Raw genomic sequence first — 13,334 nt, 5'->3', positions numbered from 1 at the left:
CCCTGTCCTGCCCCTGCATAGATACCAAAGACATCCTGGTGATGCTGAGTGACATGGACATCAACGCCATCGCAGGGACCCTGAAGCTGTACTTCCGTGAACTCCCGGAGCCTCTGCTCACTGACCGCCTCTACCCGGCCTTCATGGAGGGCATAGGTATGGCTCACCCCGATAACAGCTCTTAGCGCAGGGGGCAAAGGTGCATCTGGAGACACATCTGTGTGCCGTTTAATGTTGAGGAAATGAGCGCTTACAAGAGGCCAAGGGTCAGGATTGGTTTTGAGCGATTAACTGGGTGTCTGAGTGTGTGTTTCTGTGTGTGTCTGTGTGTGTGTGTGTGTGTATGTGTTTATGTGTGTGCGCCACTTTCTGTTACTGAAGAACCAGTTATTGCCTGGAGTCTGGAGATGTGTTTGTAATGTGTGGGGGGTCAGAATTAAATCCTAAGCCTGTAGTCACATGTGTGAGGACGCATTCTGCTATCAAAATGCAACCTGTGATGAGGTAGAACATCAGAGGAGGTAGAGGGAAATAAAAGGTTGACATGTGTTGATGGATTCACCTGACCTGAGTCTCCTCTTCTCTCCTCCTCTCCTCTCCTTTTCTCCTCTCTTCCTCTCCTGTCTTCCTCTCTTCTTCTCTCCTCCTGTCCTCTATTGTCCTCGGCAGCGCTGTCTGACCCTGCTGCCAAGGAGAACTGCATGATGCACCTTCTGCGCTCGCTGCCCGACCCCAACCTCATCACCTTCCTCACCCTGCTGGAGCACCTGAAAAGGTATGTTTTCTACACACAAACACACACACACACATACACACTCTCACACACATACACACACGTGCAAGTATGCAGGCACAAACACAAAACCAACACATGCACACAGATATATGTGAATACAGACACATTAGTGGTTTGCAGTCCATGTCCTCATGATGAAGTCTATGACATAATAATGATACAGTTGCAGTTGTGTTGACTGGTAGTAGTACAGTAGTAGTGGCATCCACACACACAAGGTGGTCATGTGGCCTAAAAGAGGTTGCCAGTTGAGCTCTTTTTCATCCTGTGGTTGCCTCTGGTCCTTTTTTTTGACTCCCCTCCACCGTGATGTTTAGCGTTTCATACACTCTGTTGGAACCACGGGGGGAAAAGCTGCAGTTGCAATCATCTGTCCACAGGCCCTCAGGTCAGGATAGCAGGCCGAGCAGAGGCTCACGTGTCTGGGCCAGCAGAGCCCTCTCTGCTTCAAAACAGAACCATGGGTCTGGGAACATAGGAAAGGGCCCTGCCAAAAGCTTTATAGAACTTTCTAATACATTTAGTCATTTAGCTGACACTTTAAACCAAAGCAACTTATAAAAAAGGAAACAATCAAGGTATGGTGTGACTAGGACATGTTAGTGCAGCAATAAGTACTACTCACATAAAATAGTACTTATTGCTGCACTAACATGTCCTAGTAATAAGTCATAAGTTCAGTAGGTAGAGCTCAACTACTTTGTCTCTTAGTAAAAGCCAAAGAAACCCCTTTTGGGTACATTTTACTAACTGTGCTTAGCAGAACCAAAAAACAGGCCCTGTGGACTTTTTACCTTTCTCAGTATCAGTATCAGGACCTGGTTTGCACTTGGAGACAGCTGTGGAGCCTTGGGTCTGCTAAAGACTTTTAGGCGTCCTCAAGCACTTAACATGTCAACAGTCGAACTGGAGTGAGGAAGGAATAACAAAAGAAATGAAAACTGAGAAACTGACGTTACCCAGAAAGCGTTTTCCCCCCCCTCCTCTGATAGTGCGTTCTCTGCCGTGTGAGTCTAGTCATCAGAATGTGCTGCTGGAGGTGGCTGAGTGTCTGACTGGGTGTGAGAGCTGCTTCCTGCCTCCTGCTCTCCTCCCTCTCACTAGCTGTAATTGTAGTTTCACACATCTAGAGAGAGCGCCTTTGCCCTCAATGCAGTTATTGGTATGTTACAAGACAAGGTCGACTGTGGACACCTGCTGGGCAGTTTGATAATTGCAGGCTTGTTTGATTTGTGTGTGAGCAAACATCTTGGAGGAGGACGGATGACTATGAATGAAGGAATGATTGAATATATCATTTGTATTTTTGAAATTTAAATGGGTGTATTCCTTAAATAATTATAACACTAAAACAAATAACACTGCTGCATCAAATGTTCAAAAGTTCTGTGAATGTTATATTCAGTGCAACATCATAGTACAAAGAAAATATTATGTGATTATTACAGAAAATTGTAAAGTAAAAATAGTTTAATATTTAAAATTGCCTTGTGGGATATCCACTGTCAAAAATAATGTCAACAGATTTGTTGTTGTTTGATGATACTGTTCAATTTAAAAAACATCCTGTGATATTTTCAGCACCACTATAGTTTTTGGTTGATGTTCAACTTCAGTAATTTAAAAACTATTATTAAAAAATAAAATTAAAAATTATTATTCTGATAATTCAAAGAAACATCTGCATGTCTGAAGTTCAGCTCTTTTCACTGCTGTGTTGAGTTTGTCATTGTTATGTCTGAGTCTGACTGGAGGTTTTGATTGGCTGTTCCAGAGTGGCTGAGAAGGAGCCCATCAACAAGATGTCGCTGCATAATCTGGCCACGGTGTTCGGCCCCACCCTGCTGCGGCCCTCAGAGGCCGAGAGCAGCAAGGGCCACGTCACCCTGGCCTCCGACATCTGGTCACACGACGTCATGGCACAGGTGAGGAACAAATGGATGAACAGAAGCCTGTGTGTGTGTGTGTGTGTGTGTGTGTGTGTGTGTGTGTGTGTGTGTGTGTGTGTGTGTGTGTGTGTGTGTGTGTGTGTGTTATGAGAGAGAGAGAAAAGAAAGAGAGAGAGAATGAGAATGTGTTTACTGTATTTTCAGTTTAGTTCAGTTCTATTTTTATGCCACCATAACATAACAGTACATTAAGGCACTTTACAGAGCCCAGCTTCAACATGAACCTTGTTTTGTCGAGTGAGTGAGTCTTTGCATTACATTTGCAGGTGAGCATATATGTAGGACACAGAGAGAGAGAGGGAGTCAGAGAGATTTGGAGGAAAGGGAAGGACAGGAAGACGGACAGACAGATAGAGAAAGATGTGGGGTGGGAGTTAGTACGTGTTTATGTGACTGCTCGGTCCCACAAGCTGAGAGGGCAGTCTCTGACCCTGCTCCAAATAATCCCACAGCTGTATTTAGACTTTTGGGAAATTCGGCTCTCCCAACACACACACACACACACACACACACACACACACACACACACACACACACACACACACACACTAGTTCTTACACATCTCAGTCTAAGTCTCACACACAAACATACACACGCACACAGACTTGTCATCATAAATGCTGTCTCATTGTCTGACACCCACACCCACCCATACAGTAATGGTAACAGACAAGTACGGTTTAACATGTTTAGCTTATGTCTACTGTTGCTTTTGACACCCATGTAAAACTCTATGAAAGGGAAAGACATGGAACTGAAGTTCTTACTGTGTCCTACTATGACTGCTGCAGTACTAGATGATGCAGTGTTCTGATGGAAAGGTTGTTCAGAGGAATGTGCTGTAGATAGCAGGTGATTTGACTCATGAATCAAGTGCAGATTGATGATGGTGTATTCCGGAGATGGGGATTTGGAAAGATAATCTTATTTGAACAGGAAGTGGTGAGCGCTCTCTCCAGCCAAAAAGAAGCATTGAAGCCAAATGTGCTGTGAGGGACTTGTTTATCATTATCTGTTTATCATTATTTGTTTATTATTATATGATCTTTGAAGTTAGTTTGTCACGAATGAAGCCATAGTCTATCTTTGTCTTGTGGCTTAGTGTCGTTAGGGCAGGAAAGAACATGTCTGCATGAATAGAAAATGTAACACATGTGCAATACTAACACTGTATGTGTCATAGTAAAGTCCTCAACAGGAAGTTAAGACTCATTGGTGGCTTGTCCTATAAATGTCTGATGCTTTTTTTTTTACAGCCGTGGGAAATATGTCAGTGTTGTGATACGGGCTCTTTCACAGACGGCCCAGTCAGTCAGATTGCAGATCAGTCAGATATACTCACTTGTGTCACTAAATTAAATAGCATTGAAGGCTGATTGGAGCGACAAGAGCCAATAAATGAAAATAAAATCAAATAAATTTAAATTTTTTTTTTAACAATATCGATTTCGCTTTTTATCCAAACAATGTCCATGTGTATGTGCGCACTATCTGACCTATAAATCTCTGTGTGTGTGTGTGTGTTTGTGTTAGTGTGTGTATGTGAATGTATTTGCTTCCATGTGTGTGTGTGTGCGTGCTATCTGACCTATAAACCCTGTGTGTGTGTTTGGTGGTCTCCAGGTCCAAGTGCTGCTGTACTACCTTCAGCACCAGCCCATCTCCTTCAGTGAGCTGAAGCGGAACACCCTGTACTTCTCTACTGATGTCTAAGTCCCTGAGAGAGACAGAGACTGCTGCGGCAGCTGCCCCCCCTCCCCACCCGGCCTCCCAAACACCACAATTCTCTTTTACTGCACGGGCCCACACCAGAGGGAGGCCAGGAGCCATTGATGACAGCGGGAGGGTGCAGGGACCCTGCGCTCCATACATACATTCATTCCATTTGTCACGTCTGTTGGATGGTCATCCTCTGTCCAGGGAGCGCCTGTCTGGCGTCCAAACTGGGGAATAACTGGAGTGGAGCTCCCTTTCCAGACCGGTTCCTCAGAATCGTGTGACGTTTATAGTCAGTACACCCCCAATATGATGTGATTCCCCCAGAATGCCAAGGGTGAAATCTGGATCCGAAACCGTCCAAATACTTCGGCCCAAGGACACACCTGCCAAATACCTTCACACACTCCTTCACTTTGACCGTGCCCCATCTACAATCCTCCTCACACACTTTCTCCTCTCTTGTGTCACTTCTCTTTATGTGAGCGTGCTAGTGTACGCCAACGTATGTGTGTATGTGTGTGTGTGTGTGTGTGTGTGTGTGTGTGTGTGAGAGAGAGACACACATGGGAAGCCATTCCTCTAAAGGGCTGTGGAGTCTCCATAGCGATCCACCTGAGGCCTACTGCGCTGCAGAGGTTGACACCAGCTTGTGGTAGTTAGAGGTTAATCTCCCACGGGCTTCCCTCCTGCCACGTCCTCTGTCCAGCAATCAGCTCCTGGGTCCCAGAGCCCTAGGTTTCTCCTTTACTTCTCATCTTTTTATCAGCAGAGGCATTCCAGTTTAAACAACACACACACACACAAATGGCATTTACATATTTTATAAATATTATTTGTTCAGTAGTTTATCAGTTTTCTTTACTTCATTTCAGCTTTGCGCATGTGATTTAGAGGGCAGGGTGTGTGTGTGAGTAAATGTGCGATTGTGTGTGTGTGTCTGTCTGTCTGTATGATGGACATGCATTTGTATGTGTTGGACTGTGTTCTTTTCTTTTTCTTTTTTGCCGAGGCCTGAGTGGAAACTTGAGCTTCTTGAAGGCAGTGACAGTTTAAGGTCCCCCTTCTCTTACCGTGGGGGAGGTAGGAGTGCAGGCCAGATTTGCCCTATTTATTATGAATATATTATGTGTGCCTGTACAGTCCCATACAACTAGAGAACTTCTCCATGATGTCCATTGTTTGACCGTTTTTGAGTTTTGAGGTAGTGATGATTGCTTTCTTTTTTTATTACATTTTGACAATTTATCAGTGAATCATTATTTTTTAAAAGTTTTCATGGTATGCAATATTTGTGAAAAAACAAAAGAATAAAAGAGTCATGGTTGATGTAAAAACTTTTTTTTCCCTCCCCTCCATTCAAATGGTTGCAAGCCTGATCCAAGCATCCAATGGAACTCCAGTGTAATCCGTTGGGTGGTTTGTGTAGTTGCCCTCATTGCATGTTCAGCTTGTCAGTCAGATTTTGGGCAGGTGATATTCCGGTAGTTTTCCACAGGCTATTTTTTTTCTACATCGGCGACCTTTCATCAGAACTTAATGCAAAGCCAACTTTTCAGCTTCAAGCCTGTGACATATCTTACAAGTAAGCACTGTTAGATGAGTACGATTTGATATTTTTAATATAAGATTAAAATAAATAAAAGGCTGTTGTATTTTACTTCCTTTGGGGAAGAATTGAGTATACTGTATTAACAATAATGGTAAGTGTTGATGTGAACTTTTTTTGTAAAACAAATAAAAGTCTAAGAAAATTGTTATTTTGGTGACTTATTTAGTATCCCTTTAATATTTCAATTTCATTGTGCATAATATAACAAACAAGAAACCACACACAACGCACAACATCAAACTGTAGTATAGTCTGTGTTGGGTTTTGAACCTCACTACAACAGTAATGACACCAGGGGGCACTGTTCACATTCAAAAGAACCCCAAACCCCTGGTAACACACACAGTACACTTGGCACTTACAGGGGTCTATTCACTCTAATTTTAAACAATATTGATGAACTATTTAGCACATTTTTACATACAAAGCACCCATACTAACATATCAACTTAAGGTGCTTGTGGGTCTGTGGCACAGACGATGGATAGATGTACTATTATTGATAATATAGTAGTTATTATAATGGTTTTAATTAGCTGGGTCATGACCTTCTGACTACTAATGTATCTTCTACTAGAGACTGTGTTCTGAAGAGTCTCTGAGGTAATTTTATGCATCTATAAATTCTAGCACAAGACATGGATGGTACAACCAAATGCAATTGAAAATCGACTGTCCATGGTATATTATTTACAAAAGTGGGGATATGATAAGATGTACTTACTTGCCATTATGAACCTCATAATCATCTAATCCTAAATTATAATTTATAATTTGAATTTTGAATTGAATTTATTGGCAAACATAAAGACTTGAGTCACAAACCACCAGTACCTTACACTTACACACAAGTGTTTATGTTTTTCTTTTCACCGTAAAAATAACTACCTGCTTTAGCCTCTGGTGTTATGTTTATAGCACAAGGTGAAACAGGCAGTCAATGCCCTGTCTACAACACTGACATAACAGACATGGACCCTACAAATATAGCCATCCTCATATATCTCAAAACAATGTCAAAGTTATACCAATATGCATGGAGTGATCTGTGTAATGAAATAGCAAGTTTGGTTTGAAAAAATCTAGAGGATTCCAAGAGTTAATACCAGTAGGCTGGGAGCCAGGTCCACTTCTCAGGGTGTTTTTTGCTACCTTTTTCACTATTATTTCCTGTTTTCTTATGCCTTGGGCCATCACAAGTTCATAATGACCACCCCCAACTCGGCCTCGTTTGGTCTCAGGGGCCAAAAAACACCCTTTTTGTAAAAAGCTTTTGGCGGAATGGTGCAAGAATATTAAGTTACTGCAGCTATTGTGTATCCTGAGTGTGCCGTGGCACAAAAAAGGTTGAAAAACACTGATTCAACTTGTGATGGCCCAAGGTACTGTATAAGATAATAGGAAATAATAGTGAAAAAAAGGTAGCAAAAAACATCCTGAGGAGTAGACCAAGCCTATAGATCCGGTGATCCAAAGGATCATTTAGCTGTTTGTGTGACCTAGAAAGCTTGGTGAGAATTTCTGGAGTAGATGTCTCAGCCAGCCCCGACACAGTCTCCTGCAGCACAGTTGGAATCAACAGCAGTGCCATCATAGCATTCACCACTGCTACTCATTACTCTGTGTTAGCCACTGTGCTGGAAAAAGCACTGTATAAATAGATGTACCTTACTTTACCTTGCAATAAATGAACACATCCTTATACTGTAGATTATCTGTGTCCAGAGTTTCATCTTTTAACTTTTTAATAACCTGGGACATTGCTGTTGGCACACTGTCAGAAGGTCTGATTTTAGCATATTTCATTAGTTTCTGATAAAGTAGGAGAGGAATTATTTCTAAATCCATAACAGAATATTTCAGTTGCATACACACAGATAATGTTGCACCGATTGTCACTCACTCACTAGCTAGCCCATATGGGACCAGCATTGGTGCACACCATTTCCAAACCTACAGTAACATCTGTTCCACAAACTGAACTGAACTCCTCCTTGAATGAGAACTTGAATTTAGGCATCCTGAGCAAACAGCTCCCAATTGTGTCTGCCTTCTCCGGCCTCCATTGGACCAGCAGTTGTAGGAGCCTGGTGACCTCATCCGGAGTTTCAGAGTTTCACTGAGTTGAGGCCCAGTCTCTCAGAACAAAGACTTCAGCCTCATCTACATTTAAACTGTAAATAAACCCTGCTGCCATTTCATTTCCCCCCTCAGGTCTGAGGACATTGTATGCACGTTAATAACTAGGTTGAGTGAAGAAAATGGTACGGTGGCTTTCAAGGTCATTTTAAGGTCAAACTTAATATTTTTCATTAATAAAAATCTGAGGCATCCACAGTTGTTAATTTACATGTTGACAATTTAGTAGGCTATCTATGTTATTTTTCAATATGCTAATGAGGCATTATCTCCTTCAAATGCATCAGCTTAATTAGCATTCATTTCCAAAAAATAAATCTTAACATTGCATAAAGGCAGGTTTAGAAATATTCTTTCATTTTGTTGACATTAGAGGTGAACTACGGGATTAATTAGGGATATGACATATCGTTCTATGAATGAGAAAGTAGTTTAGGCTACAGTCATTCAAATGTATTTCTTTTTGTTTCGGCAAAATGGTTTGCGTTCCATTGTTTGCGATGAAAGTTTAGTTGGCTTGCCATGTAAGTCTAGAGCAGTTTTGTAAGGGGAACTGTCCTCGAATGTCAGGCTGCAACCTTATAGTGGACTACAGAAACCACAAGTCAGCTCGTTCACTGCACCAAGCACGCGTGCTCCACCTAGTGGACAACTGAAAGTCCCCGCGCTTCACCAACATCATACCAGCGCATCAACGACTGAACAGGTGAGGACTGCTTTCCTTATTTCAACATTTTCATTCGAAACATGCAATTCACGTTTTACAACCAAGCCCTCATTGGATGTGTGGTATTCTACTATATAGGCATCGCTATTTCGCCACATAACGACGATAAGCAATTTGTAACGTTAGTTCAATAGACTTTTGTTTATGGACGGTTTACCGAGCTAATGTTAACCTGTAACGTTGCTGTCACGTTAGCTTTATGGCGCCAATGTTGTAACGTAGTTGCAGACTACAAAATGTTGCCGACATTGTAATAAAATGAATTTGAAATTGATAGTAAATAGACCTGTACAGAGAAGGGCAGCATGCTGCAGCAAAAGGATGAGCACTAGAAAGCCGGCTGAGTCAAATAGGGACATCTGTCGTTCAACGTAGATAGATACAGCGTGGGTAGATGCGTCGACAAAATCACAGAATTCGAAGAAGCACATTACGTAGCCTATCACCATAATTCTTATACTGATACGCGAAAAATATTTTTGGGGATTAAGAGGTTAAACTAGCCTATTTATGAAAATTACACAAATATAAATGTGTGACGGTCTTATGATCGGGCTTAATATATTAGGAAAGTTTGTGACACAAGTTTGTGATCTTTTTGCGTCAAATCTCGAGCACCCTACCAGTTGTGCCATAGCATTCCTAAGTCTAATGCACAACACTACAATCGCACAGTTATCTATGAAAATAAAACAGTAGGCTACCATATTGAAATACGCAAATAGCGTAAAACCGTAGTCCTATTCAAAACTGCTAGCATAACTAACTGACAGACAATTTAGGCTACTTACCGTATATTCACTAAATGCATGTTAAATACGTGCTTTATTATGTAATACGTGTACTATGCTGTTATCGATCAAATAAATGTACACCATAGTGTGATATGAAAGAAAGTGATGTAAGTCTCAATAATCAAAACCACAAGACAAGGCACACAGACAAGTAGTCTACATTTATGGTGAGCAGAAATTCCCATCTTCAAAGCAGGATTGCATTGGCATAAAACATCACTTAACAGTTATCACATAAAACAGTTTAACTTGATTGAACTACAAGGCATAACATTCTTGAATTTCCCCTGGGGATCAATAAAGTATCTATCTATCTATCTAAAATAATGTATTATACAAAAATAAAGAAAATTACTCTCAATGACAGGTGCCTCACAAGAGTTAAGTTGAAAACTTCCTGAATTCACTCAGTGTTGAAAGAAAATACAAACAAGCAAATAAAGAAACAAATCACAAAGGGCAATGAAAGGCGAGATTATTTTTCTTTTGGTTTTTACTTCACACACTACTTTCAAAGCAGTGAAAAGTAAAATATCTCCACTCCTTCCTTGGTTATGTGGAAGCTATTTGTAGGTAATTACACCCTTCCCTTTCTCATGACAGACTGTCCAAGAAATGGAAATAGCAAGAAAGTCTTTGGCACTCGAGAGTTTGTTTTTTTATACAGAACACACTGTCCCAGATTGAGTTCCGTGAGCCAGCATGCTAGGCCGTGTGTCAACACAACCACCAGACGGAGTAGGATAGCGTTCAGAGGAAACTAGACTTAGATGTGCTGGAGGACCTTATGACTTTATAACTATCCTTATAATTTCCTGTCATTTCAATTAATACACAGGCTAAAACACCAGACCACATAACTATACAAAGACATTTAAACACATGTAAAAGACTATGGTTGTGGTTGACGTTTATGAGGATATTTCTAATTTGGGTCAAAGTAATTGTTAGCAGGTTTAACTTCAGCTTGGCTTAGACATTGTAGGTAGCCACCTGCTTTGTTCAGTGTGTGGTACCTGTTCAAAATAAACAATTGGCATAGATGTCTGTCTTTTTGGAAGTTTTCTTAATTGCATTGTCTTAATAAGCTAAGCTGGTAGAGACCATCAGAGTCACTACCAGACTGTAACATTAGCTAGGCCTAGTGTCCCAGAAGTGTAGATTCGAGCTGATTTTAAGTTACTTTGTTGAGTACCTGGTTTATGTAAAGAATATTGCTGGACTACGAAAAAGGATGGGTCTTCCTAAGAAGATGTATGCCATACACTTGGGAAGTTGTGTAGAAATGTGCGGGATTCAATAGGATTGACACGCTTTGCCTTAAAGCATAAACCATAAACATTGCATATTTTTTGTATGATGGCTGTGCAGACAACCACTGTAATTTTGTTTGCCTCCTCTAAATGAGTCCTTGTAGGGAAAAACTAAATCAATTACCTAGTCACATTGTGCCCTCTCCTCTGCTGAACTCATTACAGCAACTGGACGTGTGTGCGCGCACACACACACACACACATGTATTGTACACACACTCTGAGAGAGAGTCAGAGAGGAAAGGGAATGGAGTGCCTATAAATAGCGTGCACTCTGGGTAGGAGGGGCTGGTCCATCTGTGTGAGGGGAGGATGAGGAGGCTTCTTATTGGCCAAGTGTGGATGCGTGCGTGCGTGTGTGAATCTGTGTGTGGGAGGAGAGAGGGGACGTTTGTTAGAGGACAGAGGGAGAGGGGTCCACCTGCCTCATACGTCCTCAGCAGCTGGGCACGTGAAGGGACCGCTCTTGTTATCGCAACAAAGGGAAGCACGTGGGTTTTGTTGTGTTTTCTTTGGGGAGATTTGTGTGTCATAAAAGAATTTTCAGACGTATCAATATCTCACCAGGATTCTGGGTCTCCTTCGTGGACTAATGTGATATCATCGGTATGTACTGTAGTGTTTTCCATGTCTGTTTGGCTGTCTGGTTTCAGATGTTTCTGTGGACCAAGTTTACATGATTGATTGTGTATGATTTAAGGAACAAAAGCACAGTATTTATAACAAGATAACATATTAACCTTTGCATAATTGCTGACTTTGCTGACTTGATTTTGCTCTTGCTAAATGTCAACAGTGTCAACAGAGAGAGAGAGAGAGAGAGAGAGAGAGAGAGAGAGAGAGAGAGAGAGAGAGAGAGAGTGATTGTGATGAGTAAGGTGAGGAGAGGATGGGAATCCAATAAAGTGGAGTCACCTTTCTCTGCTGCTGCATGGTCACATCTATTAGCTTAGTGCTGCTGCTGCAGGGTCACATCTGTTAGCTTAGTGCTGCTGCAGTGATCTCTAGTCCTCACCATCCAACCAGGCAACTCTGCAGCCTTATACATAACAACCCCACAGCATGCCGTTATTACCCCTCTCACCCACAAATCCCATGTATATGTTGTGGAACAACTGCTATTCACACAGTGACTTAATCGTGTATAATTACTAGTTTGTAAGAAGATCCATTCAACATTTAAATGTAAATGTAAACATGTATGTAGCATACAGACTGGACACCTAAATAAAAGCTCAATGAATTGCTTTAAGGTCAGCTTGAAAAGGGTATATGTTTACCATAGCATGGTAAAGGCATGAGGACTACAGAAAACCACAGCATAATAATATATTTCACATAGCAATGATACTAAACATAGACAATGACAATGTTGTAACAGAGGTCAAAGTAACTCAGCTGCACAGCATTTTTTTTTCTTTTTTTCTTAGCGCTCCAGTGTATGAGTAATCATTCTGCCAGCTTGTGTGTCAGCATAGTCTACAGAACAACATTTCTTCAACATGGAGATGCATCAGAAAGGGCCATTCAAAAATAGACCTGGAAAAGATAGCAAAGACTTGCAAAATGTCAAGCCGCATTTGTACTACAGGTGCAACCATCTCATGGCTTTCCATACTCCAACTGGTTATTGTTGAAGCTGTGCTCATGGTGTTGTAAAGAATAAGACCATGGTTAGTTTGCCATGACACCACCAGTACTCCAGCATGGATGAGCTACATGCCACGCATTGACCTGTCACCTGACAGAACGTAGCACATAGAGGGTTTGTGTGAAAGGCCATAAACACGTGAGGTGCATGAAGGCATGATTTTTTCACCTGACCCTCGGTATGACCAACAAACAAATTAGCTTAACTTGCGTGTCCAGCAGATGTTTACCTTAGGAATGGGCCCATCTGTTATACTGAAGAGTGAAACTAAAGGTGTGGCACCACACCAAATAAGAGAAACCTGCTTGTTGTTTAGATAGTGTTGTCTGTATTACAAAGGCTGTCTGGATCTCAGCTTTAGTTACAATATACAGTAGAATAGGGTGGTAAGAAGAATTGGAGAAATGAGGATGTGATTTGTCTGAAGGGAACAGATGATTTCCCCACCACTCATCCAAGCTAATCACCACTGAATTTAGTAAGCTCCTCTGTACTAATGATTCTGCAAACTTTTGCAAAAGTTATCAAATATTTGGATAGTACTCTCGGCAAACACTCTCCCCAGCGCTCCTCTTGTGACAGTAAGTGTGTCCCCAGCTGTGACTACTCCCTGTGCCCTCTAGATCTGTGAAGGAG

The 13,334-nt window shown here is 41.5% G+C and overlaps 2 protein-coding genes across 7 annotated transcripts in view; both read left to right on the top strand.

The window, feature by feature from the left end:
* The window catches only part of abr (ABR activator of RhoGEF and GTPase), a 145,579-nt gene extending 139,357 nt beyond the window's left edge, over window positions 1-6,222 (top strand). For all 5 annotated transcript variants that reach the window (XM_042091147.1, XM_042091148.1, XM_042091149.1 and 2 more), the window contains 4 exons: window positions 22-156; window positions 670-775; window positions 2,571-2,721; window positions 4,370-6,222. In XM_042091147.1, coding sequence (XP_041947081.1) covers window positions 22-156; window positions 670-775; window positions 2,571-2,721; window positions 4,370-4,459 — 482 coding nt within the window. In that variant the 3' untranslated portion in view covers window positions 4,460-6,222. The remainder of the gene's footprint in view (window positions 1-21; window positions 157-669; window positions 776-2,570; window positions 2,722-4,369) is intronic.
* A 2,619-nt stretch (window positions 6,223-8,841) lies between these two features.
* specc1 (sperm antigen with calponin homology and coiled-coil domains 1) overlaps window positions 8,842-13,334 on the top strand; it is an 86,343-nt gene continuing 81,850 nt past the window's right edge. Inside the window, exon 1 of one of the 2 annotated variants that reach the window (XM_042091154.1) lies at window positions 8,842-8,919. The gene's annotated coding sequence lies outside the window, so the exon portion shown is untranslated. Of the gene's footprint in view, window positions 8,920-11,493; window positions 11,654-13,334 lie in introns of those variants that run through there. The other variant, XM_042091155.1, reaches the window with a different exon arrangement.

Source organism: Alosa sapidissima, chromosome 5 (assembly GCF_018492685.1).
Source record: "Alosa sapidissima isolate fAloSap1 chromosome 5, fAloSap1.pri, whole genome shotgun sequence".
Lineage (NCBI taxonomy): Eukaryota > Metazoa > Chordata > Actinopteri > Clupeiformes > Clupeidae > Alosa > Alosa sapidissima.
The sequence above is the reverse complement of the archived record's forward strand: the minus strand, read 5'-3'. Positions and strand labels throughout refer to the sequence as shown.